The sequence below is a fragment of the Protopterus annectens genome, chromosome 8.part1 (assembly GCF_019279795.1).
Source record: "Protopterus annectens isolate FY-2018-M chromosome 8.part1, PAN1.0, whole genome shotgun sequence".
Lineage (NCBI taxonomy): Eukaryota > Metazoa > Chordata > Ceratodontiformes > Protopteridae > Protopterus > Protopterus annectens.
The window spans coordinates 484,619,053-484,634,111 of record NC_056742.1 but is presented as its reverse complement, the minus strand read 5'-3'; the positions used below and the strand labels follow the sequence as shown (position 1 = coordinate 484,634,111).

Genomic DNA, 15,059 nt, shown 5'->3' with positions numbered 1-15,059 from the left:
AATGGTATATGAACACAGCAGGATGGGGGAGATGGGATATCTATAAGAGTGGGGGAGTTTGGTTTACTGTTTTGCTGTACATTTTGTTAAGATTACTTTTTTATTAACCTAATATGTTACTGTACTATATGGAGGCAGTGATACATATGGAATTGCGATAAATACAACAAAAAGAGAAATAAAAAAAATATGTATGACTACCCTTATTCATGATACACAACATCATTTTCAGCCTTTCATTTTACAGATTTCAAAGCAGCTTTAATGTGCTGCTTTCTCAAGGACAATGACTCCTAAACATGTGGCAAAGTGAAAAAAGAAGTTATGTACTCGCCATAACGTTCCATGTTGGCAGTCCATCTCCTCCTTCATTTTTACATATGGGTTCGGAGCCAATCCTCGGCTCCAACTCGGCCAACTTATAAGCTTGAAGACTTCTGGGTTGGCTCGTGGCTAAGCAGGTATCTCACAGTGCACCAGTACAAACCCCAGATCTTGTTTGCTGCTCACTAGAAGAAATAACCATAACAGACAAACCAATACTAAAGGGTCTCCAACCAAAGAAAACCAAAATATTAATATCTCCAGATTCTTCCAGGATGGGGGCAGGAGGGTGGGTTGGTAAAAATGAAGGGTGAGATGGACTACCAACATGGAACATTATGGTGAGTACATAACTTTTTTATGTTGTGTAGTCCAATCTCACCTTCATTTTTACGTATGGGACAGCATCCCTAGCGCCTTATTCTTGGGTGGCTCACTGGAAAATACTCCTGAGCACCGTGGAGCCAAAAGATGCTCTACCTCTGGAAGCTAAATCCAATTTGTAATGTGTAATAAAAGTGTGAGGGGTAGCCCATGTAGCTGTTGCACAAATATTATCAAGTGGGACTCTGGCTTGAAAGGCTGCAGAGGTAGACAGAGACCTGGTAGAATGAGCCTTGATATTGAAGGGTAAAGGTCTGCCCTCCAAACTGTAGACAAAAGCTATGCAACTGGAAATCCAATTAGATAGTGTCACTTTAAAACTGGTAAGCCCAATCTGGATTCAGAAAAGGAAATGAATAGCTGATCTGACTTCCTAAACTCCTTGGTCTGATGCAAATAAAAATGTAGTTGTCTATGAACGTCTAGCTGATGAAACCGATATTCAGCTGCATTACAGTGATTAGGGAAGAAAAAGTACAGTTTTGTACCTACCATAAATGTAGATGTCCGAACTGGATAGCATCTGCAGTCATAACAAGTGGGTTGTCCTGTCGTCAGGCAGCCCTGCAGTCGGCCGGATTCCAAAGTCTGGGTCCGGCTTCGGCTGATGTCGCACTCCATCCGACGTCATCTCTGCTGGTCTTCGGGTATAAAAGCATCAGCCGACGCCATTTTCCTCAGTGTTTCTTGCCCCAGATGCCAGTAGCCCTCTTGCAGGGTAAAATTTGGATAGATGCCAATGTTTCCAAATAGATAGAGGTAAACACAACAATAAGCATATATGTACATATATACAAACAAATACACCATAAAAGACTCCCCCCCCCAACAGCTAGCTATTAGGAGGGTAAACACCCTAGGAGTACCACAGAGGGAAGGAGGGAGGGTAATCCTGACTGCAGATGCTATCCAGTTCGGACATCTACATTTATGGTAGGTACAAAACTGTACTATGTCCTTCATGGATGCATCTGCAGTCATAACAAGTGGGTAGAATACCATAGCCAACTAGGGAGGAGGATAAAGGTAGATTATGGTGTGTTTAAGATCCCTTGCAGTACAGCAGTGGCAAACCCTGCTCGGGATCTGGAATAAAGAGGCAAATTATAATGCTTGGCAAATGTATGCACGGAGGTCCAAGTAGCCGCCTCAATAATGTCTTTGGTTGCCACTCCTCGTAAGAAGGCTGTGGTAGTGGCTGTTGCCCTTGTAGAATGAGGTCTTATGTTCTGTGGAATTGGTTTTCCATGGAAGGAGTAACAGTATCGTATGCAATTTCCTATCCATTTGGAGATTGTCTGTTTGGAAATAGCTTTTCCTTCCCTTCCAGTTGCATAGGCTACAAAAAGTTGGTCAGTCTTTCTGCTATTTTTGTTCTGTCCAAGTAGTAGCGTAGCTGTCTATGTACATCCAAGGTATGCAGTATTCTTTCCCTCTGTTTTGTGGGTTGGGAAAGAAGGAAGGTAGGTGGATTGCCTGGTTTAAAGATACTCTGGATACCACCTTAGGCATAAATGTAGGATTAGTCCTCAAGGACACTCTATCTTGGTGGAAGATTAGGAAGGGTTGCACTGCCATTAAGGCCTGTAGTTCTGAAACCCTCCTTGCTGAAGTAATTGCCAGTAGGAAAGCAGTTTTCCATGACAGGTGTTGTAGGTCTGCTGTTGCTGCTGGTTCAAAGGGTGCTAGTGTCAACTTTTCTAGCACAAAGTTTAAGTCCCAAGCTGGTAATGGTGGTTTCCTGGGAGGTTTTACATTCTTGATTCCTCTGAGGAACTGCCTGAGCAAAGGGTGTGAAAAACAGGAGGATCAAAGCTGTATTCTGCTGAAATAGCTGAGGCATGTATCTTGATGCAGGAGTAGGACAGGCCTGAATGAAGAAGTTGGACCAGATACTCCAGAATGCTAGGTATATCTATGTTTGACACATCTTTTCCTCTTTCGGTACTCCAAATGACAAACCTTTTCCATTTTCCAGCATAGTTCTTTCTTGTTGAAGGTCTGCGTGCTTCAAGAATAATGTCTTTAACTCTTTGGGAAAGTTCTGGATTAGCTGCTGCTATGTGATGTTCCATGCAGTCAGTTGCAGCGTTTTTAGGTTTGGATGTATGATGCTGTAGTTGTTCTGAGTTAACATCAAAGGCATCAGGGTATTGGCCACATGTTGTTCGAGACATGCTCTTCAGTAGTGGATACCAGTGTTGTCTTGGCCAGTTTGGGGCTATCAGGATTATCCTTGGACGTTCTTCCTTGATCTTTAGTAGTACCTTGTGTATCAGAGGAAGAGGAGGAAATGCATATGCTGTTAGGCCTTTCCAGTTGAAGGAGAGTGAGTCCACTTTCCATGCTAGTGGGTGGAATGTCCTCGTGCAGAATTTTTCGAGCTGGTGATTGAGAGGTGATGCGAATAGGTCTATCTGTGGCATTCCCATTTCTTTGAGATGGTCTTGAAGATGTCCGGGTGCAGCTTCCATTCGTGGGCATCCGTGGTTCTGCTTAGTATGTCTGCTAGAGTATTGTCTTTCCCGGTACAAATATTGCCTGTAACTGAATGTTGTAGCTGAGTGCCAGGGTCCACAGCTCCAAGGTCATTCTGCATAGGGGGTATGAATGAGTGCCTCCCTGTTTGTTGATGTACCACATGACTGTGGTGTTGTCTGTCCTTATCATCAACTGGCCCTCTTTGAGGAAAGGTTTGAACTTTTGGATTGCCAGTTTTACTGCCAGCATTTCTTTTAGATTGATGTGCAGGTGAATTTGATCCTGTGTCCACAATCCTTGCACGCATTTGTCCAGCATGTGGGCCCCCCATCCTAGATCTGAAGCGTCTGTTGTGATGGTCTGGCTTGGTTGACATCTCCGGAAGGGCAGGCCTGGGTTTGACTGGCATGCCTGAGCCCACCATAGGAACTCCTGTTTTAAGCATGGAATTAGTGGGATTTCTGTTTCTAGACTGTGTCTGTGTTGGGACCATAAATTCTTTAGGTACCACTGTAGTTTCCTCATATGTAGTCTGGCAAATGGGACCAAGATTATGCATGATGCCATGAAGCCCAAGGCCTGTAGAAATTTTCTTGCTGTTAACTTGTTCAGTTTTGTTAGTGCCAAGAAGTAAAGAGGAAGTTCTTTTTGTTTTTCTGTAGTCAGGAATGCCATTTGTTGTACTGTGTCCAATTACGCAGCCAAGAATGTCCTTGTTTGGGATGGTATCAGCCTTGACTTTTGTAAATTGACTGTGTATCCCAGTCCTTGTAGCAAGTAAATGACCCTTTGTAAATCTGTTGTCAGCTTGCTTTTGTTGTCCCCTTGTAGCAGGCAGTCGTCCAGGTATGGTTAAATTTGAATCCCTGTAGTCTGCAATGGGCGATTACTGATGCCAGGCATTTTGTGAATACTCTGGGCAGTAGATAAGCCAAAGGGCAATGCTGAGAATTGAAAGTGCTCTGATCCTGCAAGAAATCTGAGGTATCTTCTGCAGATTGGTCGAATTGGGACGTGCAGGTATGCCTCCTTGAGATCTAGAGTTACCAGCCAAGACTCCTTGCCCAGCATGGGAAGAAGTTGCTGTAGGGTCAGCATTTTGAATTTTGGGACAATGATGTATGTATTTAAGGTGGACAGGTCGAGAATTGGTCTCCAACTTTTTCCTTTCTTGGAACTAGGAATAGTCTGGAGTAGAACCCCTTTCCTTGTTCTGCTGTTGGCACTCTTTCCACAGCTCTCATGTTTGCTAACTCCATTATCTGGCGTAGAGCCTCTGTTTTTTGATGTGGAGGTAGATTTGGCATTCCTCTTTTGACTGGTAAAGTGTGGAAGTGAAACCGGTAACCTTGATCTATGGTTTGTAAAATCCACTTGTCTTTTGTTATGTAGTGCCAGTTCTTTGAAAATAAGGTTAACTTTCCGCCTAGAGGAGCTGCTATTTGTTCCCTGGTAGGCGGATTTAGGATTAAGTCACTGTGGCTGTGCTGATGTAGTGGCAGTGGCTGTGTCTGTGCCTCTGTTGTTACCTTGCCACTGTCGTCCTCTGTAGGCACCTCCTCTGGATTGGGTTCTGCCTCTGGAACGTCTATTCCTGCCCCTTTGAAATTTTGCAGAGTCAGGGAAGGACCAATTTTTGGCAGGCCAGTTCCTGCTAAACCTTGGGGGTTGGACTTGCAGGAAATCTTTAACAGTTTGAACAGATTTTGCCTTTTCTTCATAACCTGCTGGGCAGGTGTACCAAACAAACTTGTCTTGTCCATAGGAGCATCTAGCAACTTAGCTTTAACATGATCCGGTAAAGCTTGTTCCTTTAGCCATGCATGTCTTCTTATCACTGTGCCTGTCATGGCTGATCTAAATGAAGCCTCCAGTGCATCATAGCCACATTTTAAGGAATGGTTGCTAACCTGTTGTATGTTATTTACCATCTCTAATACATATTTCTTATCAAGAGATTCATCAGTAGTTAGCTTTTTAGTTAACTGATCAAGCATAAACTCTTGGTATTGTATCATGTGAAACTGACAGTTTAAAGCTCTAGCTGAGAGAGTAGCTGAAGTGTAGACCTTTTTACCCCATCTGTCTAGTGACCTTGCTTCCCTTTCAGAAGGAATAGGGTGTTTAGCTGTGGTTGCGGCTACTGCCTTGGGACCCTGGGATATAGTTTCTGGGTCTGCAAGAGGAGCCTTGTAAAGGTGGTGATGAGTATCTGGCACCCTGTAAAATCTGTCTGGTTTGGCAGGGGCTGGGGTAAAGAATCTGGAGCGAGCAAACATCATTGAAAGCATCATCCACCACAGAGAGAACAGGAGGTATAGCTAAGGGCCTGTGCTGTGGTAGGTGCAGAAAAGTCCTAAGTCTTTTTCTGGAGTCTGAAAAATCCTGTTGCTGCCATTGGAACTGTTCTCGCATGGCATGCAGGGTTTCTCCAAAGGAGAATTCTTCTGGTGGGGAAGCAGCTGGAATGGATTCTTCAGCATCAGAATCTTGAAATTGGAAAAGGAGCCTCAGGCTGGTCAGTTATGTCTGATTCATGAGCAGAATCATCAGAAGACACTGGCTCAGGGGCTCTGCCCTAGGTCTCTTCTCTGGGGCTGAGAGGCCCTGTCTGGGTGAGATTGAGATCCTCTAATTAAAGAAATTAAATCTTCTGCCAAAGAAAGCATTTGAGAACTAGAAGAGGGCCTGGATGAGGGGGTTTAACAGGCACTGATTTAGTAGTCTTGGCTGCTTTAGCCCTGGCGAAGGCCTTAATGGACATGGCTGCTGGAGGCCTAGCAGCACCACGTGCTGGGGTAGAGACATCCAAGGGATGGTATCTGATAAGTCAGTCACCGTAGTGGGTAAAATTTCTGAGGTCGATTCAAGAATTGTAGCAGGGGCCTCAGTTGTAAGAATAGGTTCAGCTGTACTTTGAGCAGTTTTCGGTTTCGCCGAAACCGAGACACTCATGATTTGCTTTGCCGTGGTTTCGGCCGAAACCGCGGACCAGTGTCGGTCTTTATCTTTGCGTTTTGGGGTAGTCGGAGAATCCGGCGACATAATGTACGCAAAATCAGTACCGAAAAATTGTTCTGCAAACTCCGACCGACGCCTAAGCGTCGTCGGTTGAAAGAGCACAGGCCGAACAGGCTGCTACGTCGTGGGCTGGGCCTAAACAAGGCAGACAGTAAGAGTGGAAATCTTTATGAGGTATTTGTTTCCCACAGGTTAAACAATTGTTAACTTTTTCTGACATCGGCTGAGGCAAGCAAGAGCCCCCAACGGGTACTTAGCTTTAGAAGTCTTGAAGTAGTATTCGGTAGAAGTAATCTCTGGATCCGACCGACCGGCACTTGCGAACAGCTTCTGCTTGGCGCCACGGCAAGAAAGACTGAGGAAAATGGCGTCGGCTGATGCTTTTATACCCGAAGACCAGCAGAGATGACGTCGGGTGGAGTGCGACATCAGCCGAAGCCGGACCCAGACTTTGGAATCCGGCCGACTGCAGGGCTGCCTGACGACAGGACAACCCACTTGTTATGACTGCAGATGCATCCATGAAGGACATCTGGGAGTTCTATGGATTGATTTAAGGTGGCGTGGGAACAAACTTTGGGGACAAAAGAGGGGTTAGTATGCAGTGAGACCCTGTCTTTATGAAAGATCAAATAAGGTGGCTTAACAGACAAGGCTTGTAACTCCGATACCCATCTAACTGATGCGATAGCCACCAAAAACAGTCTTCCAAAACAAAAATTTCAATGAAGATGAGTGAGAAGGTTCAAACGGGGAAAATGTCAGTTTGGACAACACAAAATTTAAATCCCAAGAAGCCACAGGCAGGTTCTTGGAGCGGTGGCCTCAACAGAGTGTCTCCTTTCAAAAAGGTCTTGCATAGCTTATGAGACATTAAATTGGTATCTGGAAACCCTAAATGGAAATGAGAAATAGCCAAATGAACTCTGATAGTGGCGGCGGCAGATCCTTTCTGAAAAAGCTCAGAGAGAAATTTCAAAATCACAAGGATAGAAGCAGTGTAGGGATCTACATTCATTTTCTGTGCCCAAATAGAAAATCTTTTCCATTTACTGCTATATAGTCTCCTAGTTGAAGGTTTATGGGAGGACATAAGAATATGTGACACTGAGGAAGATACATCGTGAAGCCTGACTAGGGATGGAACTGGAGCAGCCACACTGTCAATTTGAGGGTAAGGATTGAGGGATGTAGCGAACCTGACATGTGAGTCAACAGATCTGGAGCTGGGTCCAGAATTCAAGGATCGTCCAGGAGAAGAGGCTCGAGGAAGAGGAACCAAACCTGACGAGGCCAGTAAGGAGCAATGAGGATAAACTTGCATCCCAGCTGTCTGGCTTTCTGAAGCACTTTGGAAATGAGAGGAAATGGAGGAAAAGCATACAGAAGACCCAGGGGCCAATCGTGAGCTAGAGCATCTCTGGGTGTCTCCCCTGGAGGGGGAATGAGGGAAAAATAGCTGCTGCATTTGGCACTGACTGGACTGGCAAAAAGGTTGCAGCAAGGCTGTCCACATTTGCAGAAAATCTGTTCCGCTGTTTTGTGTTTCAGAGACCACTCATGAGGCAGTAGGATCGCCCGGCTGAGCTTGTCGGCTATCACGTTGGTCGTCCCTGAAATGTGCATTGCAACCAGAAAGCGCTGGGAAGAAAATGCCCATTCCCAAACTAGCATGGCCTCTCGACAGAGTGGGTAAGATCTGGTACCGCCCTGTTTGTTGATATACCAAACTACCGACATGTTGTCTGACTGTATCGCAATAGTCCCTAGAGGAAGAAGGTCTTGAAGTGCTTGCAACGCCAGAAGCACCGCCCTCATCTCCAGAACACTGATATGCAGGTGAGCCTCATGTTCTTGCCATGTGTTTTGGACAGTCCTGCCAAGATAATGCCTCCCCCACCCAATCTGGATGGCATCCGTAGTCAAAGTGGCAATGGGTTGGGCAGGAACAAAGGGGGCACCCGTGGTCAACTGGTTGGGTGCTATCCACCAAAAGAGGTCCTCCTTGCATGATTCCATCAGCAGAATAGGGTGATTCAGCAGAAGATATTGGAAGGACCATTGGGAAGACAGAAGCCACTGGAGAATTCTCATGTGCAACCTGGCTAATGGTACTAATAGGATGGTGGATGCCATAGTCCCGAGGAGCTGAAGAACCCACGCTGCTTTGACCTTCCGCAATGGGAGAAAATATTGAATTTGAAAGATTAAATTTTGTGCCCTTTCGGCAGGAAGACGAGCTGTCATGTTCACTGTGTATCTCTGCGCCTATAAAAATCACAGATTGAGAGGGCAATAATGCAGATTTTTCCCAATTTATGGAGATCCCTTATTGAGCACAAAGTTGAATAGTGGCATCCCTGTTTTGGAGAAGTAGATGCCTGGTGGGGGCGGTCAGGAGCCAGTCGTCCAAATACAGAAACACCTGGAATCCCTGACGTCTCAGGTGAGCTGTCACTACTGCCATGCATTTGGTGAACACCCTGGGGGCTGTGGTGAGCCCAAAGGGCACAGCACGAGACGCCTTGTCCATTTTTATATGGTAGTAGGCATCTTGGAGATCTACTGAGCACATCCAATACTCTTTCCCTAACAAAGGGAGTATCGACTGCAGTGTTACCATTCAAAACTTGTCCTTCCTCACTGATTCGTTTAATCTGCTGAGGTTCAAAATTGGCCTCCAATCTCCTGTTCGTTTTGGGACTAAAAAGAACCTGGAGTAAATTCCGGATCCTATCTGGTCTGCTGGGACGGATTGGATGACTCTTTTTAAGAGCAACTTGTTGATCTCCACAGCTGCCTGATCCCTGAGATTGGGTGATACATCTGGGATCTTCTTGGGAACAAATGGTGGAAGGGAAAAGGGTATGATATAGCCTCTGGTAACAACTCTTTGTACCCACTTGTCTTGGGTTATACTTAGCCAGGCTGCTGGATACAAAGAAATGCGACCCCCGACTGGCCCCAGAGAAACGCAGTCGGGCCCCATATCAGGTGCGCTGATAAGGCCATCCCCAAAAGGAATCACGACCTTGCTGGTATTGCGGACCGCCCCTGTCTCTAGTGCGATGTCTCCCATTTCCTCCTCCTCCTCTGCTTCTGAAGGAGGGTTCACCCTGTGTGTCTGGAAAGACTCTCTGGGACTTCTTAAACCACATTTTACCACCCCTTTGACCTTTAGGGTATGGTCTAGAGGGAACAGTAAAACGTACTCCCACGGCAGAGAGTGTCTTTCCTTCTTGCTCACACCGAGTGAGTGTGTCCTTCACCTTAGATCCAAACAATGAGGAACCATCAAATGGGGCATTGATGAAAGTGGACTTCAATGGATCCGCAAAATTGCACAAGCGCATCCAGGAGTGACGCCTTAGGGCAACTCCTGAACTCGCTGCTCTACTCACTCCATCAGCCGCATAAGAAATAAGCCACATGGAGGAGTTAACTATAGAATTTAAGGTGGACAACTGAGCAGAAATCTTGTCAGGGACTCCCTCAGTACATATACCCTGTATAAAATCTCCTAACTTCTTGAGGAGATCCCTCTGCAATCTCGTGAAGCGAGTGAGATAGTTCATCGATCCAAGAGTAAAAGCCGCTGAACTGAATACACGCTTCCCGTACCTGTCCATCTGTAGAGACTCCTTATTCGGCAGATGGACAGAAGTCTCAGCAAGCTCCTTCTTAGTGGCCGCCACCACCACCATAGCATCTACTGGGACACCTTTGGACAAAAATTCTTTATCTGGAGAGGCAGAAAGAAACTTGTTGGGTCTCCTAGGAGCTGGCTCCACGGCATCAGGAGTATCCCACACCTTTCGACTAACTACATCCATCAGTTCATCAAAAGGTGGAGACATCCAAGAGGTACAAGGTTGAGACCCGAAAGCCTTCAGGTACACAGACTCCTCATCAGAAGGGTTGACAGTGGGCCAGCCGCACCTCTGCTTAAGGATATCCAGGATGTCCATGAAGGAGACATCATCAGAGGATGACTTGGGGGACCCTTCAGACTCCTCAAGGTCAGTGTCAGATGTCAAAGACTCATCCTGGGAGTCAACATGCTTCCTCTTGCATGTCTTCTTCCTGGGGAGCTCCTCAGAAGGGTATTCCGGGGAGGTCACTGAAGAGTGTGGGCCACCAGCTCGTGGCTCCTGAGGCTGAGGGTCTCTGCTGTCTCCAAAGAGAGTAGGGGCTGAGACAGAAGTGGGTGCTCTAGGGGGGAGAGTGCTGGTACCCTTGGTGGCAAATGGTGATTTGGACAGCACGCACATCATCTCGAATGCCAACCTCTCCTGCTCCGAGGACCTCTCCCGCTTCGAAGAGACTGAGGATGCCATCGGCGTCAGAGCTATCGGCTCAGAGATAGATGCAGGGTCCGAACTCACCCCAGCTGAAGCGCCGAGAGGGAGATGAGGAACCGAAGAAGACCGATTCTAACCTTCCCTGTCAGCGCCGAACGGAGAAGCTTCAGCCCCTGGACACAACGGACGACACCGAAAGTGTCGGAGCAGAACTCGGCTCCGAAGCAACCACAAGTGGAGCTGGAGCCGAGGGTTCCACCAATGGAGGGTATAATGGGTTCCATAGGCTCCGGAACAGACTGGATCAGAGCAAACAACAATTTAGATAGACCACACGACTTTAGCAGTCTCAGGACCACCCTCTCCACATCTTCTTCCAAAAGGCTCCTGGAAGACCCTGGAGGAATTAGTCGGGGATCTTGGGAGGAATAGCAGGTTCTATAAATTCTCTGGTCAGCTCCGACAAACTAGGAACCGACCCTGTCACCACAATGATGCTATCAGTCGGCTCCGAAGGCAGTGGAGCCGATGAGGCTGATTTTGCCACTTTAGAAGGTGGCTCCACGACACCAGCCGGTGCTGGAGAAGGTCTTTTTGAAGACTTAGACTTAGCAGATTTAGTGGACTTGGAAGAACAGGAAGAGCTAGACAGGGCTTCCTCAAAGGCAGGCTTTAAAAGACCATTTAGAATTAGCTTGTTCCTCCTCTCCTGTAACACTCTAAGGGAGAAGGTATGACAAAACAAGCAAGTCTCTTGCAAACGGATGGCCCCTAAGCAATAGACACACAGACCATGACCATCCGTCAATGACATTTTTTGGGAGCACTTCATGCATTTTTTGAAGCCCGAAGGCTTGTGCTCCTTAACCTCTTTAGACATAACACACAGACGAAAAGAGAAGAGAAGTGAAAGGGAGGACTAGGTCCTCTAACTTAAACGGGCCTAGCCCTGAAGGAGGAAGAAACACCACTAGGACTAGGTCCTCTAACTAAAATGGCCTAGTCCAGAAAGGAAAGGGACAGCTAGGTCTTCTAACTTAAACAGACCAGCAAAAACTCGCACACACAGAAAACCCTTATTCTGCTAAGCATTAACAGAAGAAGCTGAAAATGGAGTTTCGAACAACAAACTCCACCACTGTAAAAAATCAACACCAGCGGATAACCGCCAAAACCAAACTGCTCTAAGAAACCGTAGACTAGAACAAACGCTAGCATTTGTCAAGCTATCAGCACTAACAATAAATCTAAAACTGGTACACAGGATACCACAAAGCACACTAACAGGCCTAAGGCCAATGCTTGCACCAAGGGGTGCAAAGGAGCTAATTACCTACGAATTAGCAACCCTACAGTAACAAATACTAATGCACAAACTGTTGTACTACACTAATAATAACTTTGAACAAGATTTTAAGCAATATAAGCAAGAAAAAAGTTAACACTTAGCCAGAGCCAAGAGAAGCACAACCAAACTCGTTGATGCGGCAAACGAGATCTGGGGTTTGTACTGGTGCACTATGGGATAGCTGCTTAGCCACGAGCCAACCAGAAGTCTTCAAGCTTATAAATCGTCCGATTTGGAGCAGAGCATCGGCTCCAAACCCATACGTAAAAATGAAGGTGAGACTGGACTACACAACATTAAACATTTACTTCTTAACACAGAGATAAAAATGAAATATAAGAAGAAATTTGTGGCATAGGAAACAGGAGATTACAAACTATACCATGCAAATGCTTGTTTCATGAAATTAAGCAGTTTCTCCCTTTCTTGAGTTGCCTAGAAAAATGAGCCATCAAGCAAAAGAATGATCCATGTACTATAAACAGGCAGGATCACTACAGAAAAAAAACTGTCTTCTTAAAGGGTCATAAATAACTGACTATGACAAGAGAAAGCTATATTAAGTAACTCATGTAATTCCTCTCTGTTTCCTCAGCTTTAAGTCTTCCCTTCATTGATAAAAACTACAAAGCGCGGTAATTATTTGGCTTTTACTGCCTTTCTAGGAATGGTACACATACATACCTTAGCAAATGTTGAACCCCTTCCTTCCGACTCAATAGTGATAGTTTTTGTTCGACGTTGAAGAATCTGATCAATATCTTCTTCACAAAACTTGGAGCCTTCATCCTCTTCATCCATTATAGCCCCATAAGCCCCTCTTCGCAGCAAGTCTTCAATTTCCTTCTTGGAAAGTTGCTGAATCTATTAATACAAAAAGGCAATGAAGCTGTGAAAATAATAACTCAAACTGCAATACACAGCTGTGTGTAATGTCTCATAAAAACCCATCTATATGTTCATAGCTAAGAAATCATATCTACCTTTACATACTGGGAAAGTAAAAAGGGAAATGGCCATTATACTACAAATGAATACCATGTTTTCTTGTTTTTACTAAGCAGTCTACAAACTCATTCTGACCTTTGCCTGCTCTACACAATTCCTTACTACCATCTCAGATCATGAGCAGTTTACCTGGGTAACTTCCCCCCTCAAAGTCCATTAAATAAATTTTTTGTAGCACTACATATAAAGTGCTCTGTATTTGCTTGTGGAATCCAAGCTACTGAAGCGGAAGCACTACTGTGTCAAGAAGCAATTTTACTACACCCGCTCCCAACAAATCCTGCAGTGCTGTCATATGCAGTTATCCATCTCTGTTCTCTGCTGAAGTCTACTGCAGCATCTGCAGGATAAGTCTTTAAATATGTTAACGCCTAACAAAGGAACGTGCATGTCAACTCGCATACTTTGCAGAATCAGTCTTTAGTAAACACCTCAGGGAGGATAGAAGGAGCTCCAGCCGAGAATCAAACGGGAGAACCTCTTGCTGTGAGGCAACAACGCTACCACTGCACCACCACGGCTTAACATTAAGTAACAGTACAAGTTAGAATTCTTCTCAGTTGCAGCAGCTGCACCCAACTGTCAAAACAGGGTGGGGTTATATAACAGCAAAAAGTATGACAACCCCAGGTGGCTTATATGACAGCCTATGCAGGAAGACTTAGAAGGCCAGAGAGAATTACGAATTGCTACACTACCAAACACTAGATCAATAAGACATCAGGCGACAACTTAGTGCCACAAGAAAATGGGCAGCCTTAATTAGTGAAAGAGCAGACACTGAATAAATACTAACGTTAATTCACAGGTAAGTTGTTAATGTCTTCTAAAAATAAACAAAAATAGAATTATGGTGACAGGACAATGGTTAGCAGTGTTGACTCAGCAGTGGCTGGGGTGCCTTCTCTGTGGAGTTGGCAGGTTCACCCACGTGCTCATGTGGAGGCCTCCTCTTAGCACTTATTTTCATGTTATATCTCAAAGTCATGCTGTAGGAAAATTGTTTATCTTCCAAACTGTCTGTAGGTGTGTGTGGTGTGGTGTGGTTCACTGGGTTGGCACCACTTTCAGAATTAGTTTTTCAGCCCTGCTCTCACCAAGTCTTAGGACACGGTCCTGCATCACCACAACTTTAAATAGTTTAAGGAAGTAAATAGAAAAAGAGTGAAATATTAAATTAATATGAATCAATATAATAAATACTGGTAATATACCAGAAGTTAAGAGGGGCAGCAAGGGATGGCCCAGCATTTCACACTACACAAATAGTTTTAACTGCTTCTCTGAACCTCTTTCATTATATTCTAGTCAAACTACTAAGTCCAAAGCATTTTGAAAAAAAACTAGTGACAAACCAGGCAAAGATGTCTTGTGTATATGCTAAAAGACGTTTGAGAAGGAAAACAGCTACAAAGTTGAAATGTCACACAATTCAACAAGATTCCAAGCTTTAGGTGCACTTCACAACTCAATGTCTACACATTACAACCTTCAGACTTTTCTCCTACAGCTTTTTATAGAACTGAAAAGTTTCTCAAAGGGAACTAACAATGATAAAAGTTCCCTTTCCTCATTAAAGATGTGTTACATACCCCGCCAACAGTGTTCTCTCTGCCACTCATGCTTTGTAACACTGCTTTGTCCAAACCCAGTTTCAGACTGGCTCGATCAAACATCTCCCTCTCATAGGAATTGCGTGTTATTAATCTGTAAACCTTCACAGCTTTATGTTGTCCAATCCTATGGCATCGGGCTTGAGCCTTTAAGAAAAGAAGAAAACAAAAACTATAATTAACATATTAAACACTTAAATCCATACACATACAAAGATTAACTTCCAATACACTTATACTACCTTACATGCACTTAAAAATTCAACCACAGCACAACTGAGACACTAATGACAGAAGCTTTTTATTTATATTTACCAGCTATAAAGTATTACTAAATAAAAATGCATGAACTCTAGTATATATAGCCTGTCTCAATATTACTTAAATTTCCAAAAGGGTCAAACATCAATAAGACCAAACCCACAACAAACACAAGCATTTTTAAGAACATTAGCTTCAAACTAGTGCTATCAAAATAAAGCTGAAACTTGTGTCGTTAAAAACTGCTTTATTACAAGTAACCACATCCGTCAAGTCTTGGACTTCAGAGTACCTTCAAGTTTAAAATGCTCCATTTTA

The 15,059-nt window shown here is 44.6% G+C and overlaps 1 protein-coding gene across 1 annotated transcript in view; it reads right to left on the bottom strand.

Moving 5' to 3' along the window:
- Positions 1-15,059, bottom strand: part of CHD9 (chromodomain helicase DNA binding protein 9) — a 2,842,495-nt gene that overhangs the window by 1,093,371 nt on the left and 1,734,065 nt on the right. Inside the window, exons 18-19 of the mRNA XM_044082017.1 lie at positions 14,460-14,627; positions 12,544-12,723 (exon numbers count right to left, since the gene is read on the bottom strand). Coding sequence (XP_043937952.1) covers positions 12,544-12,723; positions 14,460-14,627 — 348 coding nt within the window. The remainder of the gene's footprint in view (positions 1-12,543; positions 12,724-14,459; positions 14,628-15,059) is intronic.